This window comes from Alosa alosa, chromosome 10, assembly GCF_017589495.1.
Source record: "Alosa alosa isolate M-15738 ecotype Scorff River chromosome 10, AALO_Geno_1.1, whole genome shotgun sequence".
In the NCBI taxonomy this organism is placed as follows: domain Eukaryota; kingdom Metazoa; phylum Chordata; class Actinopteri; order Clupeiformes; family Clupeidae; genus Alosa; species Alosa alosa.
The window spans coordinates 14,512,013-14,536,718 of NC_063198.1; the positions used below are offsets into that span (position 1 = coordinate 14,512,013).

The following is a 24,706-nucleotide window of genomic DNA, read 5'->3' on the forward strand; positions in this document are numbered from 1 at the left end:
AAAAACTTTTATCATAGGGTCTTGGTAAAAACGGCAGATTCTCTAATTGGTTTATTTCAGCTCTCTTTTGCATGAGAATCTTCTTATTTGTAATACACTTTTCCTTCAGATGGCACCAGGCGCAGGTGTGCATACTTAAGACCAAACTTGAAGAATATTAATGTTTGAAATATTTTCAACAGAAACATGTACACCGTTAAACATTTGAGCATCTAGTGGTGAAACCAGGCTAGTGGTTTCTGAAAGGAGCCGTGTTCTAGCCAAGGCTGTAGTGGAAGGTAAACAGTTTATCCACCTATCAAAAAAAAAAAAAAAAATCACTGTCCAACTATCAAGAGTTTATCAAGATTGCAACTTTTTACATAAAATCACACATTATCCACATCCACAATATGTACACTATATACCATTTAATACCACTGGTATGGTCATAAACATTGGACGATAACCTCCACTATCATGAACCATATTCTGAATACCTTTTTAAAAAAATCCGATACCGCTTTACGCAGTCCACCTTACCGTGATCACAGAATTCATAGTTTACCCACCTCTGATTTTAGCGCTACACCGCTGGTTATAGCTAGGCCTATTCAAAACGGTGAACAGTGTAGCCTACGATCAACTGCGTTTCCTAAGTGAAACCAACGTGGTAAACATTTTAGTGAGCATCATGTCTCGTCATTGATTTTACTTGACATAGATGCGTGTTTTTTTATGTTGTTGCACCACTTATTTTGAGCTTATGTTCAAATACATTTGAAACATATTTCTGAAACTTGATCAAATTCAATGTTTCTCGTAGTAGGGAGTGCAAAAAGGCGCATCTCGCATTCGCAGAATCCTCCGAAGCGATAGAGGGCAGTAGACAAAATACAGAGTCTCAGAAGACACGGCGAAGTGTGTAGCACACGTGTGCCAGCAGAAATGTTGTGAAGGTACCTTTTTATTCGGGATTTACAAATGGTTTACGCTGCTTTTTTTAAAAAAGTAACAAACAATTTTAAAACGGCAAGGCATATTTCACTGAAGATACGCTGCGTCATTTGTTAATTCCCAAGCAGACTTGGAACAGCTAACGTTAGCTATTTAACCTATCGTTAGTTCCATACCTGGTACATCCAACGTTATCGTTGGTTCCCTAAACACAAAATGTTATCGGACTTTGGGTTTATTGGTACTATACACGACGACGATGAGATTCCAGAAGATCCAGATTCGGAATCTGACGGGGAAACTGTGAGTAACGTTAAAGTTTATGTGATGAAATGTGGCGTTTTTGAAAATGTTAAATGGCCCCTTCAGGTGGTTAACAGGACGAAGTCGCCATGAAATGCCATTGTTTTTAAGCTCAATGTGATTGATAACCTGTGCAAACATCCTACGTATTTTCCCAGGAACAGCCTATTGTTTTAGGACGCGAGAAGAAAGCTTTGAAAGGACGTAGCAATGTCTTCAGTGCCGACTTCGAGTTTGGAGAACGAGATGGATTGTACAGTGAAGACTGGGCTATGGCAGACGTTATGGCTCAGATAAAAAAGAGGGTTAGTTTACTTCTTGTTCTTGTGTCATTTTAACTGCTATAGATGATTGTGTCAGGCAGGCACATGTGTCAGATTTCTGCCTGGCAGATCCATCAGCAGAAAGATGTCGGTGGAAGTAATACTGACTGGTTCCTCAGTTTTAAGTTTTAAGACCACTAAACTCATTTGCCCTGATCGCTCATGTCTGTCGTCTTTCAGAAAGCACCTACCACCCTTGATGAGAAAATTGAAAAAGTGCGCAAAAAAAGGAAAACTGAGGTGAATCTTTTCACTATTTCTGGGTAGCCTTTCATTGTTTTTCTTCTGAATAATGCCGTCTTGACTGAGAAATACTAACTGACATGCTTTTCTCAGGAAAAAGCTTTGAAGGAGGGAAAAACATTACAGAGCTCTGACAAAACCAAACTATCAGAGGATGGAGATGGTGATATTAAAGAAGAGGAGGATGAGGATGATGAAGATGCAGGCGAGGATGATGATGGCGGCGAGGAGGATGATGATGATGATGATGATGAGGATAAGGAAGGTGGTGGTGATGATGATGAAGCATCAGGGGATGAAGAAGATGATGACGAAGAAGAGTTCTCCTCAGCAGATGAAGAGGTTCTCAAAAAAGCAGGTGATTACTTTCACAGTATTCAGATGTTATCCGAATGCTCTTGTGCCCTAGAAAAAAATATTACAGTGAGAAATATTCTCTCTCTATCTAGTCTAGATCCACAATGAATTCAGCACACAACTACATAAGCTTTTCAGAACATAATGTGTATTTGACACTTATTAACCTGTGCCCCCTGACCAGTGATGTTTATACACACTGAATCTGCACTGTTATAATATTTGTCAGTGCTGTTTCTCCATACAGAAGAATTGTTTTTGATATAACCATATTATGTGGTAACATTGATGTTGATTTTATTCAATGTAGATACTCTAAGGGAGAAGAAAGGCAAGAAGAAGGCAGGAGCTGAGGTTGGTCACTCATGTCTTTGGCTGTATCAAACGTTGGTTTTACCACAACCACTAATTTGATATTAATGAAGTAATTCAGTATTATAGGACACTGTTATACTGTATGGTTGTTTTGGTCTGCAATAGTTGTCTAATGTAGTTAAGGTTATTAAGCAATGTGATCTAATTGTCTCATTTCCTTGATGATGACAGCCCCCCGAAGCATTTTTTGAGGATGCTTCCAACTATGATGACAGTCTTACCTTCCAGGACATGAACCTCTCCAGACCAATACTGAAGGTAGGCTTTCTTACTCGATCACAGTATCTGCTCTGCCACAAATTGACCCAATTCAACCCACACAGGTAGCTCATATCATTTGAAATGAAATGTATTGACTCTTAAGATGCAACTATGTACTTGCCACTATGCTTTAGATCTGAGGGCAGGACAAAACAATTAGCATATTACATACTTTACATTTGCCCAGCTTAGGCCTTCTGTTACTTTTGTTCACATATTTTCAGCCCTCACAAATGTAAACAAACATTAGTCAGTATTCATCAGTTAAAGATCTGACTCTCTTTGTCTAAGTGAGAGCAATCTGAAGATGAGCAACACGCTTGTGATGTCACACTCATTCAATTATTAACGGTATCTGTTTTGATGTGCGAGTTGTGTTTCTAATTTCTCTCTCTTTGTCTGTAGGCCATCACAACTATGGGCTTCAAGCAGCCCACTCCCATCCAGAAGGCCTGTGTCCCCATTGGGCTGATGGGGAAGGACATCTGTGCCTGTGCTGCCACTGGCACTGGTAAGAGCAACTCTGTCTCTTTCCATTTAGAAATTCATTCCGGGGCTTAGCTGCCAAGCTGGTGTTGAACATGCGGTCAGTACAGTGTTTGTATCCAGTGAGCATCTGAAGGGTTTTGGAGTCGGCATATTGTTTGATGTTTGTAATGGAATTTGTGAGGCTTTGGGACAGCAGACTGATTCTGCACTCTGAGGTAATGAGCCACGTAGCCATTTTCCCCTTCCGTAGTCTTGACGGAAGGTTTGAATGCTTGGACATCATTCCTCTGTGGTCAGTATTCATTTACACTTGTGATGTTTATTTACACTAATTTAACCCCCCCCCCCCCAAATCAGGTAAGACCGCAGCATTCATGCTGCCCGTTCTGGAGCGACTCCTGTACAAGCCCAAGCAGACCCAGGTGACTCGTGTCCTAGTCCTTGTGCCAACCAGAGAGCTGGGCATCCAGGTCCACACTGTGGCACGCCAGTTGGCACAGTTCACCAATGTCTCCACCTGCCTTGCTGTGGGTAAGCAACTCTCCATCCAGCCAGTCTAGGGACTATGGAGTATGGCCAAAATGACTGGGCTAGCTTCTAACAGCTTCTAATCATTATAGACGCCATTTTACAGGCTTACACGAGGCTCACTTAATGCAGTGAAATATTGTTGAGGTCTTTTTAAGATCTTGAATAATCTGTCAAGAGATCTCAATGAATTTTTTAATTTTAATTGGCAGCAATCTTTTTTTTTCTCGTCATAATCCTCTTTGGATACTGCTCACCATAGAGATGTTTTGGTTGTTCTATTGAACACACTTTCTCCTAAAAATCTAGATGTAGAAGTTGCCTCTCGTAAGTGTTAAAGGTGGCAATGAATTGTCTGAAAAGGTACACAAACTTTGACTTTGATGTTTGATTTTGCCTTTCCAATACACTCATTGATTGTACTTGTGTAAAACACTGCGTCTAGGCACTAGAAGTTTGAGCAGTGGACTTGGCTTATTGTTCCCCACTCTCTCTGCTCTAGGTGGCCTGGATCTGAAGTCCCAGGAGGCCGCGCTGCGAGCCGGACCCGATGTCCTCATCGCCACGCCGGGCCGCTTGATCGACCACTTGCACAACACGCCCTCGTTTGAGCTCAGCCAGATCGAGATCCTCATCCTGGACGAAGCTGACAGGTCAGACAGATAGTGGCGTGCGAGCCTACGTATTGGAAAACGGCACCTGAGAACTCTTTTCTGCGTCTTTGCTGAGCTCTTAATCTGTGGGGCTTTTGTTACTTCTCACCCAGCTGCTGAGTCACCAACTGAGGCTGCGTCTTGCACCGGCCGGATGAATAATTTAGGCCCCGGGCACTGAGAATAGGACGGCCAGGACATGTCATCCAGATCAAAGGGGCTCATGTGTCTCTCTCTCTGTGTTTTGTTGTGATTGCCCTTCAGGATGCTGGATGAGTACTTTGAGGAGCAGATGAAGGAGATCATCAGAATGTGCTCTTACCAGAGACAGACCATGCTCTTCTCAGCCACCATGAATGAAGAGGTTTGTAGGGCTCATTGCTTATTGGCCCAAGTTAGCTAAATGTACACACTTTTTACGCATGTTTGTGGGACATCTCATTTGTTTATTAATATCAGATATTTATATATAGGCACATTGTTGTTATACAGCTCTGGAAGAAATTAAGAGACCACTACACATTTTTCTGATGTCATACGGTTGCTGAGTGACATTGGAATGAGTTGACGGTCATATTCAAATTTGCAGTGGTCTCTTAATTTTGAATCACCGTCAACTCATTCCAATGTCACTCAGCAACCGTAGGATGACATCAGAAAAATTTGCAGTGGTCTCTTCATTTTTTCCAGAGCTATATATATCGCTCATATGTAGGCACATTGTCATTTTTACATTAAAAGTGTATTTGAAACCTGGAGGTGAAAAAAGAAACAAGGCAGAAACGGTTACCGTGCCCTTATTGGTTGAATTGAACAGTTATTTGTCCGCCACTCACCGGCGCCTTAATGCAGGTGGAGCCCCCGTATTCTTTTCTGAAGTGTAACAAAATGTTAGCCTAGAAATCTAGACGCACCCTAGCGGCGGCAAATTAATTTGCTCAGCCTGTACGTCTAGTATCAAACCATAGGAGTTTCTATTGGCTGACGCCGTGGACGTCATCCAATCACAGCGCTCTATTTCGTTAGAGTCTTAAGCCAAGGAAGGTGGCTATGGCGAACGAAGAGCGGTTGTTTGAATCGGCGTTGGCGTCAACTTTGGAGGAGTTGGACTTGTGCTTTTCTTTGAAAGTTGAGCAACACAATGCACTTAAGTCATTCCTTTCGAAGAAGGATGTATTTGCCGTTTTGCCGACCGGATACGGATATGGTCGTAGCGCTGGCCTATTGCATGCCTAGGCAGTTTGAAAGACAATTCTCTGCCCGCCCCTTGGATTAAGCGAGGTGAATGGGTCGATTCCAGACTATACATTTCAATGATATAGGATGTCCCGTCAGGCTAACATAATGTAGCAAAATCCTAATAAATCCAAACGGGTCTAGAGGAGAGGCTGAGACTGACTGACAAACTGAACCACGTGGATTCCTGTAACTGTCCATGAAAACAAGCCATAGTAGGTAAATATCATAGCAAATAGCCTAAGGCATTGAAACGGCTTTAAACACATTTATTTCACTCATCTCGCTGAAGTGAATGCAGAACATGGGCTGTTGCGCAAAGAAATTAATTAGTGATTTGCATCTCCTTTCACCAAAAGTTGTTAAAGTTGTTTGTGTGGTATTTGATAAGCGATGTCATGGGTAGGCTGACATGATGAAGGAGGGCTTTCTGTTCCTGTTTATGTACAGGTTTTACATAGGCTCAATAAGCTACAGTGCATGTTCAGCTACATTAACCAAAAGTGCACATTTTTGTAAATAAGCAGGTCGGGTATCGTTTTGTCATAATTAATATTTGCGGTTTGGGGAGTGGGGGCTCAAAAACCTCTTTAGCCCAGGGACCTCGGTATTAAGATGCCCTTGCCTCCCCTGCCCCTCGTGTGAAACTTTCACTGCTCCTAGCTTTCTGTGTTAAACACCATTCCTCTAGCCTGGACAAAGCAATAACTGTACGTACACACCGCCGCCGAAGATTCAGGAAGTCATGCATTTTCAATGGAAGCCGGCTTCTCTCAGCTGCCAGAAGCGGCAAATCCGTCAGCGTCGTGTTTTGAGCGTCAAGCAGAAAGTTAAAAGTCAGTCAACTTTATGGTAATGAGCTATGACGCGGTTCAGCGACCAACGACCAGCAACCAATCGAATAGAATAAAGTATTAAGATAGAACATGATCGAACGTAAAATGCTGTCACGTCAGAGCGGCCAAAGCGTCCAAAGCTTCCCTATACTTTTTTGACAAGCGTCCTTGACAGGGCAACCAGAGCTTCTTTGGAAGCTCAATTCGGCGGCGGTGTGTACGTACAGTAATGAAGACTTGTATCCATGTCTTACTTATCACTGGGATTAATGCCTTCAAATGAGTGTCTTTGGAAAGCCTGTCAGTCTGTTGCATTTGGCCTGTCAGTCAGCGAGCAGTTGTTCACATGATGACATGGAGTACATGCTCTCATTTAAATACCATTGAAGTGCCAGCAATGCTTCTGTCGGCAGATGCCCCATTTGAATTCGTTGTCTCAGACTCAGAAGAGTGACTGTTGGCATTCTGGCACCATGTATTCTTCAGCCATCTGTGGCTGAATACTTGCTAACACTCAACTGTGTCTCTCTAGGTGAAAGACCTGGCCACAGTCTCCCTGAAGCAGCCGGTGAGGATCTTTGTGAACAGTAACACGGACGTGGCGACCCTACTCAGGCAGGAGTTTGTGAGGATTCGGCCCGTCAGAGAAGGTGACAGGGAGGCCATTGTGGCAGGTGAGACTGATGCACGCCCATCGGGACACTATTTCACCAGTCTCCCACTGAGGTATTATTCAAACCAACGCCACAAGGAGCAGTTGTGCTAATCCTAAATTAAGGAATTATACTGCTGGAACCCGAAGTTCTTTACCCCTCACTCTTCCATTAAGTGCCCAGCCCCCCATCATCCTCAGAGATGTTCTATCGCTAAAATGACTGTCCTTATGGTGTTTCTGTCCGTAACGATTACTGATGCTGCTGGTTCTGCAGAAGTCTCTGGATATATACCTGGCAGCAGGACGCTCTAATGCGTATGCATACTCCCATCTACATCTGTGCGGGAACAAATGCAACCAGAGACATACCTAGAACCAGCTGACAGTTATAGTAGCAGTGTGTTTTACCGTAGGTTGTTATGCAAATGTATGGAATTACCTAAGTTTCAACTGCCCACCTTAGTAAAATCCCTCATGCCGAAATACAGTCAAACAACTCAAATAATGTAGATATTGTCAACAGAGACACACACACACACACACACACACACACACACAGCTCCGGAAAAAAATGAAAGACCACTGCACATTTTTTGATGTCATCCTGCGGTTGCTGAGTGACATTCGAATGAGTTGATGGTCACATTCAAATTTGCAGTGGTCTCTTCATTTTGATGACCGTCAACTCATTTGAATGTCACTCAGCAACCGTAGGATGACATCAGAAAATTGTGTAGTGGTCTCTTAATTTTTTCCAGATATACATCTATCCTTCAATATATATATATCCTTCAAAACCGCTGTACTGGCTTATACTAACAGCAGGTTGCATGACTCAACTTACTGTTGTCTAATTTTATCTCTAAATAATGTTTCTGTATAGCTTTGTCTTTGCAAAACATAATAGCATTATAGAAACAACTATAGAAACATTGCTTTGCAATTGAATAGTTCATAGAAATGCTGCTGTGTCGTCCAGCAATTACAGAATGAAAAACATTTAGCAAAATTATTCACCAAAAGTACGTAATGGCATGTGATTAGTCTGTTGGGTAAAATTTCAATAAGAGTTACTATTCCCAATGCACATTTTAGGCATTTCAGTGATCCTCTCATCTTTGGCCCCTGTGCAGATTTCTTTGTCTCAGTTTTTCTGTTCATCTAGTTCTCTTCACTATTGTAATAAAGCTTTATTAAGATCAGATTAACCTTTATGGGACACCTGTAACATTTAACTGCATCTCTCTGGGAAGAAAACAGGCCTGTAAAGCTTCTAATTGCCATAGACTTGAAACCACATTTGGTTCTGTCAGAGCACATGAATTTAGCTGTTTGTTTAATTTGTACTTAGGCACTTACCCGTATCCGTGAACAGTAGTGTCCCCACATTCACATAGAGCTTGAGAGCCTTACAATAGCATATTTGATTCAGCATGGTTTAATGTTCTGACTACAACAATGCCCATGAATTGGATGCTATTAAAGTATAACTTGATTTCTGGTACGGTTCATTTAATCCAACTCTATCCAATATTCAATGATTTTCCTTTAAACTGTGCAGCTATAGGATTTTTGTATGTTGTTGCCTGTTACATGTGAAGTGGTAATTTCTAAAGGGACTAATTTCTCAAGACTTGTACACATGAATGATGGCCATCAGAGATGCTAACTGCTACTTTGTCATTCCAACGGCATGTGTAGCCCTGCTGACCAGGACCTTCCAAGACCATGTGATGCTCTTCACGCAGACCAAGAAGCAGGCCCACCGCATGCACATCCTGCTGGGCCTGATGGGCCTTAAGGTGGGCGAGCTCCACGGCAACCTCTCTCAGGCCCAGAGATTGGAGAGTCTCAGGTACCGTCTCATGAAGTAGCTTGGATCTCAGTGTAACATGCGTGGTTGTATTCACACCTAAGGGACGTAATAACGGTAGTATTATTGTTGTCTGCAGACGGTTTAAAGATGAGCAGATTGATATCCTTGTGGCCACAGATGTAGCCGCCAGAGGTCTGGACATTGATGGTGTCAAAACAGTAAGTTATTTGGAAATGTCCACTTAACCTTATGCGTTATGTAATAGAGCCATGGTGTTCTGTCAGATAGATGAGTAAATGAGAGCATTTTATGCTTATAAAGGATTACCTAAAAGAGGCCATTTGTAAGCAGATAACATTAGGAATTCTTGTAAAAATTTCCTTTAAATAAAACAGCGAGGCTCTCTTTACATGTTACAGTAATTTTCTCTGCCCCAAACAAAGAAATCATTCTTAACATGAGATATTCTAATTTTCTTCACAAAATGGGAAGGAAAAGAGTGTTGGCGAGCCATGTTCTTACGTATAGAACATACTATTTTACCGGGAACTGGGGAAAAGTGCTTGAACGTTTTTCTCCAAGGTCATTTTAAAATGTGTGATTTCAGGAAGCTAATGAACCAATTTGACCGTGTTCCCATCAATTTCCCCCCCTCTAGAAATGATCTAAACATTTCTTGGACATCCATGTCGTAATCTCTCTAAGCCTTTGACACATGCTTCATCCAACCAGTCTTGTCCTTCTCTCCATAGGTCATAAATTTCACAATGCCCAACACGGTCAAGCACTACGTGCACAGAGTGGGCCGGACGGCGCGAGCGGGCAAAGTGGGCCGCTCCGTGTCCCTGGTGGGCGAAACCGAGAGGAAGATGCTGAAGGACATCGTCAAGAAGGCCAAAACGGCCGTCAAGGCCCGCGTACTTCCTCAAGGTAAACCACGCATTCTGTAGCACTTTTTTTTTTTTTTTATGAGTCATCACCACGTCTTAGCATTTCTAGCAGTTTTCAAGCTGAATGGTCTGCTGTGATGACATGGTAATGCACTGTTTCTTGGCAAGAAAAGTTGCTGCAGTATGTTCATGTTTTACATGAACTCTTAAGATTTTTACCTGTCAACATCAAGACTTAAAACGTTACAAGAGCAGGCCCAAAATGGGTCACTATCTCTTTGCTGGCTATGAACACGAGTTATCGGGATGCATTAATAAAATGTCCTGCCTGCTCCCAGAGGTGATCCTGAAGTTCAGGGATCTGATTGACAAGCTGGAGAAGGATGTGTACGCCGTTATGCGTCTGGAGAAGGAGGAACGAGAGATGTCCCACTCAGAGGCACAGGTAACGCCCCGACCTGCCTGGTCAGACGGCTGACCAACAAAAACAATACCACCATGATGTACGGTATCTGTTGCCTTTGGGTTTTGGTTTCTGAGCTTTGGTGGTTTTGTGTGTCCCTAGATCAGCTCGGCCCAGAAGAAGCTGACGCAGAGTGCTGATGAGAAGGATATGCCCAGAAGTTGGTTCCAGACCAACCAGGAGAGGAAGCAGGATCGCAGTGAGTATTCAGGCACAGAGAGGGGGCAGAAATGTAAGCCCGCGGATGTTGTTAAACTTAGAACCCTGCTCTTTTTTCCCCTCAAAAGTGGAAGTATAGCCTCAAAAAGCTGTTTGATGTAAAGGGAAAAAGTGTAGCCTTTGTGCTGTCATGTAGTGCGACCCAACATGAATGAGTGATGAGCAAGGCTATTGCTAATGAGCTCATACAGCGGTGGAGCTGGCATTTCCTCTTCATGCCTGCGCAGTAGCTCTACTTTTATGCTCGGCCTAGTGTCTCGGAACAGTCAGGGTGACCCATTTTATTTCCCGTGTGGCACAGCACAGCCTGAACTCGCTCATCTCTTTTCTTGCTCAGTGACGAAAGCTCTGCAGGAGTTCGACTTGGCCCTGAGGGGGAAGAAGAAACGGGTGCAGTTCCTGAAAGATGGCAAGAAGAAAGAAATGACGGTAAAGAATGTCAACGTGGCCTTTGAGTTTGTTTTCAACACTGTGGCTGCCAGCACTGGATGGCACTAGGCAGTGTTATCATTGAAACTTTAGCAAAAACAGTGAAGTTGGTGTTATATTAAGGAAATAGCCTTGAAATATTGAATTCAAGTCATATTTGATGTCACTTTCGTCCTATGTTGGCCTCTCCCAGGCAGAGGACCGGGCTCAGTTTGAGATGCTGAAGTCCCAGATGTACGCAGAGAGGGCTGCCAAACGGGACCGCAGACCCAAGCGAGCCCGTGCCTGTCCAGAAGACGAACCTGTCCAGAAAGGTACACCTGATGAGCGTGTGTGTGTTTGTGTGTGTGACAAAGCAGAATTTCCAGTACTGGCCAGTTCTGATGACACTGCTCAAAGTAGTCAGCTACGGTTTTACTTGCCTCATGGGCCAGTAGTCCGGTGAATGAGATTGTTGGACGTAAATGCAAGGGGATCTTCCCTCAGCAGTATCTTACCTGATGCCAAAGTATGAAACTGCTAACATTATGTAGGCATGCACAACAGATATTTTTCTTCTGTAAAAAATAGGATCAGTCCCTGTTTACTTGTGGAATGTTGAAACCACTCTACTATTTAATTGCACTCTGAGTGATCTGAGAGATTGACGATTGCTGTTAGTGAGGTTATATTTCTTCTATGTTAACTCCAGCAAAAAAGAAGGGTGGTGGAAAACCTGGAATGAAGTCAGTGTTTGATAAGGAGCTAACCAACACAAGCAAAAAGGCACTGAAGCAGTACAGAGCTGGGTAAGTTTCTACAGGTTTCTGCACTACATTGATGTGATGTTACCATGTAATTTATTTTCTGTGTAAATCAAATGTCTAAAGCTGATGATACATGAGGAAACCTTTTGAGCAATGTTGCTGGGCAGTGTTCCACATTATTGTGGTTCTAGCATGTTCCAGTGGATATTGGGCAACAATTTATTTTCTGGAGAACTTTAATCATCAATAGAGAAATAGTCATGATCATTCAATCAGAATAATGCAGTATTCAATGGATTATGGTTATGTGGTTTCCCAGCAACATTGGTCAAAAAGTTGCCCCAGTGTATCATCTTTAAGGCCAGGGCTACGCCGGGTCTGCAACTGAAGCACTCCGTTTGCGTACCATAAAAAGAGACTGGGCTAATTTTTTCGAACGTATGTGCCACCATCACGCCTGGTGTAGTCGGTTCCACTGACTATAGTGGAAGGGAATTGTTGCAACAGACGCTCCATGAACGGAGTGCTTCAATTACGCACACAGCGTAGCCTCCCTGTAAAGTAGAAAGACATTATGAATTGAATGGTCCTGTCATCTTAGACAGGATTAGCTCATGTGTGGACAGATTGTGTTCCTGTTCTTTTTTAAATTTATTTATTTATTTTTCAACCAGGCCATCGTTTGAAGACAAAAAGAGACTGGGACTCTCCACAAAGAAAGGGGGAAGTTTCAAATCCAAAACCAGGTGATTATAATTGTTCTGCTTATAAAAGGACTACTTGTGTCCCCCCCAACACACACACCAAGACCCCTGGCAGTTGGGTTAGCCCCTTGAGCCGTGAATCTGCCCAAGGCTTCTTCCTTGCTAAGGGAGTTTTTCCTTGCCCCTGTTGCTCTTGGGTGCTCCTTGTTGGTGCCCCCCCCCCCAATCCCAATCCTCCCCCACCTTTCTTATGCAGCCCTTGCTACTTAATGTACTAAACCCCTCTTCTACTGCACTTTTACCCCCAATAAATGCACAAATAGGCTGACACCAGACATAATTTCACTGCGTTTCTTACTTCCAGTAACTATATGCATGTGACAATAAACGTCCTTGAATCCTTGTACTTCTACTTACTTGTTCTTGATGTACATTTGTATCAGAAAAACACATCTCATATGGTTGTCTTTCTTTTTTTCTTGCCTGTAGATACAAGAGAAAGTAGAGCTATTCTTCTAGTCAAAGTGGAAGAGAACAAAATGGAAACTGAAAGTGGACAAGACTTGACACATTTGTGGTTAACAGTTTTTTTTTTTTTTTTTTTTTTTTTTTTTTATTGCAATAACAAAAACATTTTTCCTCACTTTGTGAATATACAATGATGATGATACCACCATTATTATGACTTGTATGATGCATAAAACCGTATTTATATGGTTGACAACCCAGTTACCCGTCGCTCTTTGCCTGTAATGCAATTGTTCAGTGTATTTTTTGACAGACCAGAGTGTACTATTAGTCAAAAAGGCATGTAAATAAACAAGAACAGTAACAGATTATGTAAGTGAACGTTTTTTTGTGCTCACTTAAAAAAATAAAACACTTGGGTGTACTTCCTCTATAATTAAACAATCTTCATCTACATGATTGTTATATGATACATGGTTTCCTTTCTGATGACACCACACTGAAACACTGAATCAAAAACGAAACCAAGCAATAAGGATGTCAAACAAACGCATCTAGAGTCAGTGTTTAAGTCAGAGGACGTCCCGACTTGACACAGCCGGTTCGGTCATGAGAAGCAAGCCAACAAGCAACCAAACAAAAAGGTAAGACTGAAGTAGTAGCGTAACATGAAATTCATTGTGTTTCTAGTAGATCATGCAGTTACGTACTATGGGATATTAACATCGTTGAAAGAGCATGGATCAGGAAGTAGTATAATGGCAACCATTTATTTTTAAGTACTTACATACACCGGCAAAATGTCCTGTATCATCGCTAGGGTGTGAGACCAAATATTAGATGTTAGGGCTGTCACATTTTGAACAATTGTATAGTTTAGCCTAGCAGTGCTACAACAACAAACCCCAATGGCTAGTTATTAGTCCTTTCATGACTCGTTCAGTTGTGGATTATTCGAATTTCGAAAATGGCATTACTTACAACATACATTATAATATACATCAGATTAGTGTTGAATAATCATTAAGAGATGATTAACCTTGTTGTGGTTTCGTGATGAATCATCAGTTGCTTGGAAATGAAACTAGGCCGAGTTTTTTTTATTATTATTTCAGAGCGTCCACCAGGTGGCGGATTTTATCTATCTAAAAAGTAACATTGTAGTTTTCGGAGTAACAATTTACAGTTTTTCCTCAGTTGCTTTGGTGCTTTTCTCAGATCAGAATGAAAATTCTCATAACTATTAGTTCAACCTCCACAACATTTAGTCATTTGTGCACATCATAGTAGCAATTTCTCCTTCCTCTGAACAAACTGCAACTGCTTTTGAACATGTATCAGTTGCTTTGTCATGTCAGTCAAAATGAACTAGGGATGCTGAATAGTCGTTCCCAATAAAACTAATAGTCTTCATTTCATTGCTTGAGTCATTACATACAAAATTGGTGAACTAGTTATCAAATTCTGTCACAATGCTGTAGAATTGCAAATAGCATATACAGTAAAACTTTGAAACGTACATATTCAGTGTCTTACTCACTCCCCTAACTACAGCAATTTTTAACTTTACTGTAGTTTTCAAATGGCTATACAAGTACTGTATAATGCTGTCTTGAGCATTTTCAGGTAGTGTCACCGAGTTCTGACTTTTTTTGCATGGGAAAACACTGAGAGCTAATTGTCGTAATGAAAACATGACAAAGCCATTTGACTATCTTGTTCTTAAGCGATGGTGTCAAGACTTCTCATTTTGATGACACAGGCAGTTTCATTGACATAAATACTTGCTTTTGAGGAATGGACTATCCATTGTGAGCAAGTGACGTGCTTTTGCAGGTTATCCACTCGGATTTGCAGTTTGCACTAATTGTTTTGAGAAATGCACTGACTGCTGTGTAAATGTTAATAGTGATGTGAGAAAAGCACCAAAGCGATTGAGAAAAACTGTAAAGAGTACAGATGTGTTTTGCAACTGTAAGGAGTCTGACTAGGATTGCATAACAATTTTCTAATACTAGTTGAAACAAATCTACATAAACATGATGACCATGAGCTGTTTGCTTGTGATAATTAGTTAAATAATACATGAGATATCTGACTGGACTATGAAGAAGGTAGGATCCTAACCTTTTTAAATGTATTAGCAAACATATTTTTGGGAAGTAACCCTACAAGATTGTACTCCATCATCTGTCCATAGTTGAAACTCTAGGCTACAAAAAGCACATCCTTAGAGGACGTACGGATAGAAAATGGAGAACCGAAACAGAGGGGAAAGGGCAAGACCAAGACCAAACGCTGGGCAAAGAGGAGGTAATATCAACCATCCCAAACATTTCGACCTCATATGCTCTTCGTTTTGCATAACTCATTTAATATAATAAATCTGCGGGGGGGATTCTCTATTAATTTTTTGTCTTTGTCGGTTGCAGAGCTTGGAAATAGACAGGCCAATGGTGCACCAAATTGGGAAAGACGAGGTGGTGGAGCTGGAAGAGGTGGAGGACGTGGCAGAGGAAGAGGTGGGGCAGGAAGGGGAGCAGCAAGAGGGCGTGGAGGAGGGCCCATGAGAGATGCCATATTCAACAGAGACGACCATCAGGAGAACAGGAGGGCCGAGGGTCAGGCTCAGAGAGGAGGTGGGGGTGATGAGGCCCAGAGAGGAAGAGGAGGGAGAAATGGCGTCAGAGGCCGAGGGGCAGGGGCGGGCAGGGGCACTGGGAGAGACGGCACACCTCCGGTGCGAAAAATAGGTTTAAAATATTTGGAGGAACTTATGGAAAAGGAGGCTTCTGAGGTTGCCATTACACTGTCCACCAACAGTGGTCTACAGGTTCTGCTGGAGGAGAGAACAATGGGTCATGATCTGGTCCAGCTGCTTTGCGAGATTTTATGCAAAGCCTTCCAGTCTAAACATGACCGCAAGACTGTCCAGCACTTGGCCAGAGTGATAAAAGATTCCGGGTTTATGCGCACGATACTGCCACATTATGTGACTGGAATGATGTCAGACCACCTCCCAGCTCGGCGAGAAAGATACCCGCAGAATTTGGACACCATCATAAGTCTGCTAAACAACGTGTTCAGCATCTACCCCGCCAGTTCGGTCGGCGTGGTGTCCACCCTGGTGCTGCTCCTGAAGCCGGCCATCAACCAGCTGCGAGCCTCGGGTCTGGACATTCTGGATGAGACCGAGGAGAGCCTGGACAAGGTCCAAGAGCTGGTGGGTCACCAGCAGCAGAAGGCCCGCGAAGGCACGCTGCGCTCGGACAACTACTCCTTCCTGGCGGCCGACGAGGACGCACCTCCGGGGGAGGAGGACTTCCGCACCATGACCATCTACCCCACGCCCGAGGAGTTCCACCAGGATGAGAAGCCCTTTCTGAGGCCCAACATCACGTCGCAGCGCTACCCTAGTGGTCACGTCTACCTGGACACACACTTCCGTCTGCTGCGGGAGGACTTTGTGCGGCCCCTGCGCGAGGGCATCCGGCAGCTGCTCCAGACGCAGGCTGACCAGTCCCTGGATGGCACGCCCATGAAAAAGAGGCGTTTTGATGACATCCGGATCTACTTTGACACCCGGCTGGTCGTCCCACTGTGCACTTCCACAGGCGTTGCCTACAAAGTGCAGTTTGACCCGCGTCCTCTTCAAGTGAGTACACGAGATGGACATTTAAGGACAGCAAGCTGTTACATCAGTTCACAAAACTGTTTTGAAAGCTACTTCAAAAGATGAAAATCACTTCATTATTTCAGTATTTTTTTTTTGCCTGACTGAAGTAAAAATTCCCCAGTGAGTCTTGTGAATTGTGTGGTTTCTCAGGTGTCTGGAGTTTTGCTTTGAGCTAATGCATTTTTATTAATATATACTTCCTGCTGGTCTGCTGGCTCTTTGTAGTTTGTCCGCTGGCAGAATTCCAAGCGGCTGATCTACGGCTCTCTCGTCTGCCTGTCTATGGACAACTTTGATACCTTCCTATTTGCCACGGTGACTGACCGGAAGGTGGAGGACCTCCAGCAGGGGCAGGTCCTTCTCAGCTTCTCTCGGGACAGCCGCCCAGCACTGGCCCGAGTGCGGCCCTCCGACTCTTTCCTGATGGTGGAGACCACAGCATACTTTGAGGCCTATCGTTATGTCTTAGAGGGCCTTCAAGAGCAACTGGTGGAAGACCTTCCCTTCCAGAGGTTTGTCTCTAAAACATAGAAAAGAATACAAATTGATTTATATGTGTCTTATCAATCTGCATATCTGTATGTTATTCTATATAGATATCCTGAACTCTGCACAGTATGGAATACAAATAGTTACTTATGTAAACATCATTGCAGGTATATTGTAGAATGCAACCCAGATATACATCCCCCTGCCTATCTTCGTACGGAGCCAAGGCAGTACAATCTGTCCAGCATCGCAGCTGAGGGCTTTAAGGACAGTGTGCAACCTTTCAACCCCCTGACCGCTGACGCGTGGCCCAGTGAGGAGCAGTTGGGGCTGGACGAAAGCCAGATCAGAGCCCTCAAACTGGCCCTCACCAAGGAGCTGGCCATCATACAGGGACCACCAGGCACAGGTGACACAGATAAACAAGCTACCACAGAAATGAACAAAAATAAGCAAGAAAATGCAAACAAATATGAATAAAAATGATGTACAATTTTAGTGTAATAGTATAAATATTGAGACCCGAGTTGACCTGTGATCCAGATTGGTGCTGCTGCATAATCGTTAGATTTGACTACATTGTAGAAAATATGCTTGGCCTCAATGTTGCTGAATCAGTGTTCTTGCTGAGGAGGAATGTTTTCTCCCCTGCTCCTCCAGGAAAGACTCATGTTGGACTGAAAATTGCCCACGCCCTTCTGGATAATCATGGAGCCTGGGGCTATGGCTCTCCCATGCTGGTAGTGTGCTACACTAATCATGCACTGGACCAGTTCCTGGAAGGTAGGTGACCCTCTTTGATCTGTGGCAGTGAAAGATTAATTTATGATAACGAATGCCACTGTTCTCTGGTTATCTGGGGCTGCTGTAGAACAGCTACTGTGCACAATGCCTCGTGCTGCTTTAAAAGTTGAATTATTTTCTGCAAGATGTGTTGGTTGAAAAAACATGGAGGCATTGAAATGAATGGCAGCAGTGTTGAAGTGGGATCTGTTTGGGCTCGGTGGACAAGCCTTGGTTGTTGACCTTCACATTTATCATTAGCCTTTCTCTTCCAGTGACCATTGCCTCTCTCTCTCTCTCTCCCTCTCTCTCTCTCTCTCTCTCTCTCTCTCTCTCTCTCTCTCTCTCTCTCTCTCTCTGCACTTCAGGAATTCACAAGTTTTTGGAAAAGGGCATTGTGCGGGTCGGAGGGCGAAGCAACAGCGAGGTGCTTAAGCGCTTCGCCCTCAGGGAGCTGACTCGCTCACCGCAATTTCGCCGTGAACTTCCCCAGCATCTCCGCCGTGCCTACTTTGAGGTGAGCACCAGGAGACCCCCATCCACCCCCAACCTCACACGTCAACACAGTGGACACCCCCACACAGATGTCCATCCTGCTGATCACATATCTTGAGAGAGATCTTGAGAGACTCAAACCGAGTCCACTAAATTGAGTTCATATATTTTTTGGCTCATTAATGCTTGCACCCTTTTAGTGCTGTGTCCTCTGAAGCCTCTGTCTGTCCTTGCTGGACTCTGATGCCTTTTTTTTTTCTGAAAGTCGGACCATGATCATCGCTAAATGATGATGAGATGAGGGAGCTTAAATTTGATCACTCTCTCTTTGCCGTTTATGAAGATCCCAGAGCTCTGATGCCTCTGAGACACTAGGGCCCCCTGTCTCTCCGAGCTTCAGTCAGTGAATCAAAAAAGCTCTCTCCATCTCCCTCTCCCTCTTCCTCTCTCTCTTTTTTCATGCCAGTCTTTCTTATCTCTTATTAATCTGTCGGCATGGGGCTCTCCCTCAGATCCATAAGGAGCTGGCGGAAGCCGAGCAGCTGATTAAAAGGCAGGCCGCCCAGCTGGAGTGCAGTCTGCGTGGAGTCATCCACGAGCAGTTCCTGGAAAGGTACATCTCCGAAGTGCACTGGGACAGCCTGTGTGTGCAGCCGGTGAGTCATGCTGTCGCCTCAACAGTTTTTTTTTTTGTCTTCTTCTTCTTATAGTTTTTGTGCGTTGGTGTGGTTTTGAAGTGATTAGACAGAGTTGGAACATTTTAGATTCAGAAAAACAAAAAGGCCTGTGTGCATTTTTTTTTGCTGAAACGCACTGTAATGAACTTTCGGATTCTACTCATTGCTTCTTTATCCAAACAGGTGCTAATTGGCAAATTTATTGAACAAAAAAAAACTGGCAAGGACTCTCACAAGACTCTCCACCTGTTTAATTCACAACAGATTTATTTTTGTCCTTCCTGTTCTTCTTGTGGGCTTTATTTATTTGTGTGTGTGTGTGTGTGTGTGTCTGTGTGTCTGTATTTGTATGTGTTTCAATTATTTTATTATTTATTTTCCTTAACTGTGGCTTGATTAAAATTTAAGCAGCCCTGTGAATTTCTCACCTTGAGGTAGTGCAGAAAAACACACAGCTGACAGGCCCCATGCAGCATTGCATGTTGTATGAGAGTCGATCTCAGGAAGTACCAAACGGATTTCAAAGTTTCCTCGAGAGCCATGTGTATGGGGCTGGCGGTGGGGTGGAGGTCACAGGGTGATGGGTAGTGGGCGTCGTGAGATTGATTGGTGTGAAATTGCCTGATGATAAGCCAAGATGCATTCAGATAGTCCTCCCCGAAACCGCTTCTGATTAGCGGCGCTGTGGATTTCATGAGATGTTTACCTTCAGCTTGCAGATGGGTTCCAGAGTGTCGGCGAACGGCAATCCATGATCCTGGAGTGGTTGGGCTTCGGATCCACCCATTTCCAGTACCGGCCCAACGGGAACCACGGTGAGCGCCGTGAGCAGCCCGTTTTGAAATACTTACTCATTTTTCATCTGTGATTTACACCACTGTGACAATCGCCGCCATAATAACCACCATCGTCACCATCATCATTAGCTGTAAATGGGATCAGACATCCCAGACCCCCACAGAGCTAGCTATAAATCACCATTGTCCCCTTCACTCCCCATCTCCCCTCTCTCTGCTTCTCTCCCTCCATCCGTCCGTCCAGACGAGGAGGAGGATGGCGTGGAGCCGATGGACGTTGACCTGATCGAGGTGGACGAGGAGGCCGATCTGATCCAGGCAGAGCGTGTCCTGGACGACGCCATCCATCGAGACCAGGACCGCGACCAGGAGCGAGAGCGCAAGAAGAGGAAGGACGAGGAGAACGTGGAGGAGCTGGCTCATCTGATGCTGGCCATGAACGTGGGCAGGGCCCGGGCAGAGGAGGAGCAGCAGCCTCCAGGCCAGAGCCAAGCCGGGGAAGAGTGGGAGGTAATTAGGCAACGGAGTAGCAGCGGAGGGGGTGGGTGGGGGTGATAATTACCCATCACTCCTCTGCTCACTGAGGCTGCATTAATTAACTAATGGAGTGCTTTAGTGTTGGAAATGAGTCTGTTTTGTGTGTGTGTGTGTGTGTGTGTGTGTGTGTGTGTGTGTGTGTGTGTGTGTGCGTGCGCTGGGGTCCAGATGCAAAAGCAGCAGAAGAGGAAGTTGAAGCAGACGATGCGCGCCGAGCTGAAGAAGAGCTCGGCCATGACCGAAGCCGAGGAGGCGAGAGTGACCAACATCTGGACTCTTCCGCCAAAAGAGAAGTGGAAGCTGTACCGGTAAGCCCCCTGACTCTCGTCAAGCGCTTGCAGTGGCCACACCACCTGTTAGATGGCAGTGTTGGACAGGATACTCATGCTGGCCCGACTGTATTCAATGCATGGGGAGGCAATGCAAATGAACAAAGGCTTTAAGATCAAAGGATTCAAAATCAAGATTCCATCTGGAAAGAATTCAAAGTGAAATTAAAAATTAATGTCAGGTTGTGTCATGTCTTTTTGACCCATTCAATGGGGCAATAGTGGCACCCTTTTAAGCTGGGTCTTGATCAGGGTTTCCGTGTTCTTTGTTCCGGAGTGTTTCATTGCCACCATTGCTTGGGTGCTTACTCTGGGGGTGGTTCCGGCTTCTGGACTTCTGGACTCTGGAAATCACCTTGATACAATATCAATTACACTACTGTATTATCTAATTAAATTAATCAAATCAAGCTGAATCAGATCCTCTTCTCTCCGTCAGCCTGTGGATCTACCGGTTCCAGACGGAGCAGCGCACGCGGGTCCTGCAGACCGAGCAAGTGTACCAGGACGCGGCCGAGCGGCTGGCCGAGATCCGCATGCGGGAGGACCTGTGCGTGCTGCGCGACGCCAAGGTCATCGGCATGACCACGACCGGGGCAGCCAAGTACAGGCAGGCCCTGCAGGAAGTGCGCCCCCGCCTGGTGATCGTGGAGGAGGCGGCCGAGGTGCTGGAGGCCCACACCATCACCACGCTCAGCAGGGCCTGTCAGCACCTCATCCTCATTGGGGACCACCAGCAGGTACAGCACCTGCAGCTCCACACACGCACACACACACACACACACAGATACAGATATAGACATAGACACACACTGAGGCTGGCAAATGTTCTCACACACACACACACACACACACACACACACACACACACACACACAGATACAGATATAGACATAGACACACACTGAGGCTGGCAAATGTTCTCACACACACACACACACACACACACACACACACACACACACACACACACATTACATGAACACACCTCTGCTTTTTCTCTTGAGGCAGAAGACCATTTTAATTGTTAAGGATGTTATTTAACTAAACCCGACATGGCTTGATTGTCATCAAATCTCATCACACACATCCGCTTAACACTGAAATGGAAACGCATTGGATTTCCAGGAGGAAAGATAACTGCTTGGTCATCAGTATTTGACATCTGAAATTACTTTCTGGGATGTGTGTGTGTGTGTGTGTGTGTGTGTGTGTGTGCGTGCGTGCGTGCCTTGTTGTCTTAACAGCTTAGACCCAGTGCCACGGTTTATGAACTGGCCAGAAACTTCAACCTGGAGGTGTCCATGTTCGAGCGCCTTGTGACCGTAGACTTCCCTTACGTCCGCCTCAACTACCAGGTCTGTGAGGTTGAAGGGTCACTCACACACATTTTCACCCTTCTAGACTTTTCACACGCTATATGTTATATATATGCACACTACTGCAAGAGAGATTGGACCCAAAAGCTTCGGGGGCCAGTTTTCATTTGAGTTTGCTGCCACTGAAATGGAATTTCCTCTCCTGCAAATAAAAAAAAAACACTTCACAATATCTCCAGGTTTCATATTTTTATGCGGATTAACGGATTTGGTAACCCGTCTGTGTTTGTATTTGTGTCTCATCCAGCACCGAATGCGTCCTGAAATCGCCCGTCTGCTCACTCCCCATATATACTCGGAGCTTGAGAACCACCCCTCTGTGCTGGATTATGAGAATGTTAAGGTTTGTGCCGTAAACTGTCTGCTGATGTTGAAGTGGGATTGTATATGACGTCTTAAATACCACATGATTTATGAATGACATTTTCAGTATCACACAGCTGTCTGCAATGCAGAAATGGACTGTGAACGTAACGTCTTTGCTGGATATATCCTTTCTTTATTGCTCTTCATCTCTCTTCATTACTTTGGCAGGGGGTGCTTACCAACCTGTTCTTCGTGGAGCATCAGGCGCCAGAAGAGGAGATCAAGGATGGCCGCAGCCACCAGAACATGCACGAGGCCACTTTTGTGGTGGCGCTGTGCCGCTACCTGCTCCACCAGGGATACCAGCCCTCGCAGATCACCATCCTCACCACGTACACAGGCCAGCTCTACTGCCTGCGCAAACTCATGCCCTCCAAGGAGTTCGCCGGGGTCAAAGTGCATGTGGTGGACAAGTACCAGGGCGAGGAGAACGACATTGTCATCCTGTCGTTGGTGCGGAGCAACCGTGAGGGGCGCGTGGGTTTCCTGCAGATCCCCAACCGCGTGTGCGTGGCGCTGTCGCGTGCCAAGCGGGGCCTGTACTGCCTGGGCGACATGGGCATGTTGAGCCGGGTCAAGCTGTGGAGCGCCATCCTGCACACGCTGCGCGAGCACGGGCAGGTGGGGCGGGCGCTGGCGCTGAGCTGCCAGAACCACCCGGAGCGCAGCACGGCGGTGGCGTCGGCGGCCGACTTCGCCAGCGTGCCCGAGGGCGGCTGTAGCCAGCCGTGCGAGTTCCGGCTGGCGTGCGGCCACGTGTGCACGCGCGCCTGCCACCCGTACGACGCCGAGCACAAGGAGTTCCTCTGCGTCAAGGAATGCCCGCGGGTGCTGTGCGAGCTCGGCCACCGCTGCCCACGCCTCTGCCACCAGAAGTGCGGCAAGTGCAGCCTGCCCGTCAAGAAGGTGATCCCGCGCTGCCAGCACGAGCAGATGGTGCCCTGCCATGAAGACGCCTGCCACTTCGTCTGCCAGGTGCCCTGCGAGAAAGCCCTTAAGTGTGGTCACGTGTGTGACGCCAAATGCGGGGAGCCGTGCACGGACCGCTGTATGGTGAAGGTCACCATGACGCTCAAGTGCGGTCACACCCAGAAAGTGCACTGTTATCAGGTGAGAGAGCCAGAGGAGCCGCCCTGCCAGACCAAGTGCGGCACCACGCTCAAATGCGGCCACCCGTGCCCGGGCACCTGCCATGGGTGCAAGCGCGGGCGCCTCCACCGTCCGTGCAACAAGAAGTGCCAGCACGTGCTGGTGTGCTCGCACCAGTGCCACGAGCCGTGCACGCGCGACTGCCCGCCCTGCAGCCGGCCCTGCCAGAACCGCTGCATTCACAGCGCCTGCCGCAGGTCATGCGGGCAGCCTTGCGCCCCTTGTGCTGAGCCCTGTACGTGGAGTTGCCCGCACCGCCGCTGTGGCAAGCTCTGCCACGAGCCTTGTGACCGAGAGCCCTGCGACGAGCCCTGCGATAAGCGCCTGCCCTGCGGCCACCCTTGCATCGGCCTTTGCGGCGACCCGTGCCCCAGCAAGTGCCGCGTGTGCCACCGCTGACGGGTGTCGAGATCTTCGCACGATGCGGACCCGAGCCCGGCTTCGCCCGTCCAGCTGGAGCACTGCAAGCACCTGTTCGAGGTGTCCTCCATGGACACCTACATGGCCCAGGACGAGGACCAGAAGGCCGGCTTGGACCAGCTGGTCATCAAGCTGAAGGAGTGCCCCAAGTGCCGCGCGCCCATTCGCAGGAACCTGCGCTACGGGGCTCACATCAACCGCAGCCTGGCCCAAATCGAGCAGGTCAAGGAGAAGATCAACGGGAATCCAAATGACATTAAGAAGAAGCAGAACGCCCTCAAAACCCTCCTGAGAGAGCAGGACAACCTGAGAGACTTCCTCCAGGCGGAGTATGGGCAGGTCCGAGACAAGCTGGACAAGTCCATCCTCTCCCTGCGGGAACTGTGCCACCAGGAGAACCTCATCATGTTCCTGGAGCGCCTGGGGAAGCTGCTGAAGACCCAGAAAGAGCGCATGTCCGGCGTGCCGGCCGAAGTCTTCTCCGTGCGTCTGGGCCAGTGCCTGCGGTTCCTGGAGGGCCACGGTCAGCGCTTCTCCGAGCAGCAGGTCTGGGATCTGGAGCGCGAGCTGCAGAGGCTCTCCTACCTGGCCGAGCTCAATAGCCGCTGTGGGAAGACCAGTCTGATGATGCTGGGTGTCCGGGTGAACGAGGAGGTGGACGCCCTCAGGCAGGTGCTGG

The 24,706-nt window shown here is 46.0% G+C and overlaps 2 protein-coding genes and 1 long non-coding RNA gene across 4 annotated transcripts; 2 read left to right on the forward strand and 1 right to left on the reverse strand.

Moving 5' to 3' along the window:
* The first annotated feature begins 887 nt into the window (after positions 1 to 887).
* ddx27 (DEAD (Asp-Glu-Ala-Asp) box polypeptide 27) lies at positions 888 to 13,077 on the forward strand. The gene is made up of 21 exons (XM_048254655.1): positions 888 to 1,239; positions 1,398 to 1,544; positions 1,743 to 1,802; positions 1,899 to 2,163; positions 2,473 to 2,516; positions 2,709 to 2,795; positions 3,204 to 3,309; positions 3,645 to 3,818; positions 4,318 to 4,468; positions 4,733 to 4,832; positions 7,073 to 7,214; positions 8,897 to 9,050; positions 9,148 to 9,229; positions 9,764 to 9,941; positions 10,240 to 10,346; positions 10,467 to 10,563; positions 10,921 to 11,012; positions 11,206 to 11,326; positions 11,704 to 11,800; positions 12,433 to 12,504; positions 12,952 to 13,077. The coding sequence occupies exons 1-21, from the start codon at positions 1,153 to 1,155 to the stop codon at positions 12,965 to 12,967; spliced, it is 2,379 nt and encodes a 792-aa protein (XP_048110612.1). The 5' UTR covers positions 888 to 1,152; the 3' UTR covers positions 12,968 to 13,077.
* LOC125301849 lies at positions 8,912 to 14,015 on the reverse strand. Of its 2 annotated transcripts, XR_007194807.1 has the most exons (4): positions 13,970 to 14,015; positions 13,718 to 13,746; positions 12,880 to 12,945; positions 8,912 to 9,107 (listed from the first exon to the last, which is right to left on the reverse strand). It is a non-coding gene; the product is annotated as an uncharacterized LOC125301849 (long non-coding RNA). The 2 variants fall into 2 exon arrangements; XR_007194806.1 differs by lacking the exon at positions 13,970 to 14,015 and having other exon boundaries at positions 13,718 to 13,919.
* Positions 13,374 to 24,017, forward strand: znfx1 (zinc finger, NFX1-type containing 1). The gene is made up of 15 exons (XM_048254654.1): positions 13,374 to 13,574; positions 15,131 to 15,243; positions 15,363 to 16,585; positions 16,832 to 17,118; positions 17,263 to 17,504; positions 17,756 to 17,878; positions 18,247 to 18,395; positions 18,886 to 19,029; positions 19,763 to 19,865; positions 20,092 to 20,357; positions 20,553 to 20,692; positions 21,153 to 21,453; positions 21,961 to 22,071; positions 22,340 to 22,435; positions 22,627 to 24,017. The coding sequence occupies exons 2-15, from the start codon at positions 15,183 to 15,185 to the stop codon at positions 24,004 to 24,006; spliced, it is 4,626 nt and encodes a 1,541-aa protein (XP_048110611.1). The 5' UTR covers positions 13,374 to 13,574; positions 15,131 to 15,182; the 3' UTR covers positions 24,007 to 24,017.
* The last annotated feature ends 689 nt before the right edge of the window (positions 24,018 to 24,706 follow it).

Coding starts and splice junctions, on each gene's coding strand:
- ddx27 (XM_048254655.1), top strand. CDS start 1,153: ATGTTATCGGACTTTGGGTTTATTGGTACTATACACGACGACGATGAG. Junction 1,803..1,898: donor GCAAAAAAAGGAAAACTGAG/GTGAATCTTTTC, acceptor TGCTTTTCTCAG/GAAAAAGCTTTGAAGGAGGG. Junction 3,819..4,317: donor CTCCACCTGCCTTGCTGTGG/GTAAGCAACTCT, acceptor TCTCTGCTCTAG/GTGGCCTGGATCTGAAGTCC.
- znfx1 (XM_048254654.1), top strand. CDS start 15,183: ATGGAGAACCGAAACAGAGGGGAAAGGGCAAGACCAAGACCAAACGCT. Junction 17,505..17,755: donor ACAGGGACCACCAGGCACAG/GTGACACAGATA, acceptor CTGCTCCTCCAG/GAAAGACTCATGTTGGACTG. Junction 22,436..22,626: donor TGGATTATGAGAATGTTAAG/GTTTGTGCCGTA, acceptor TTACTTTGGCAG/GGGGTGCTTACCAACCTGTT.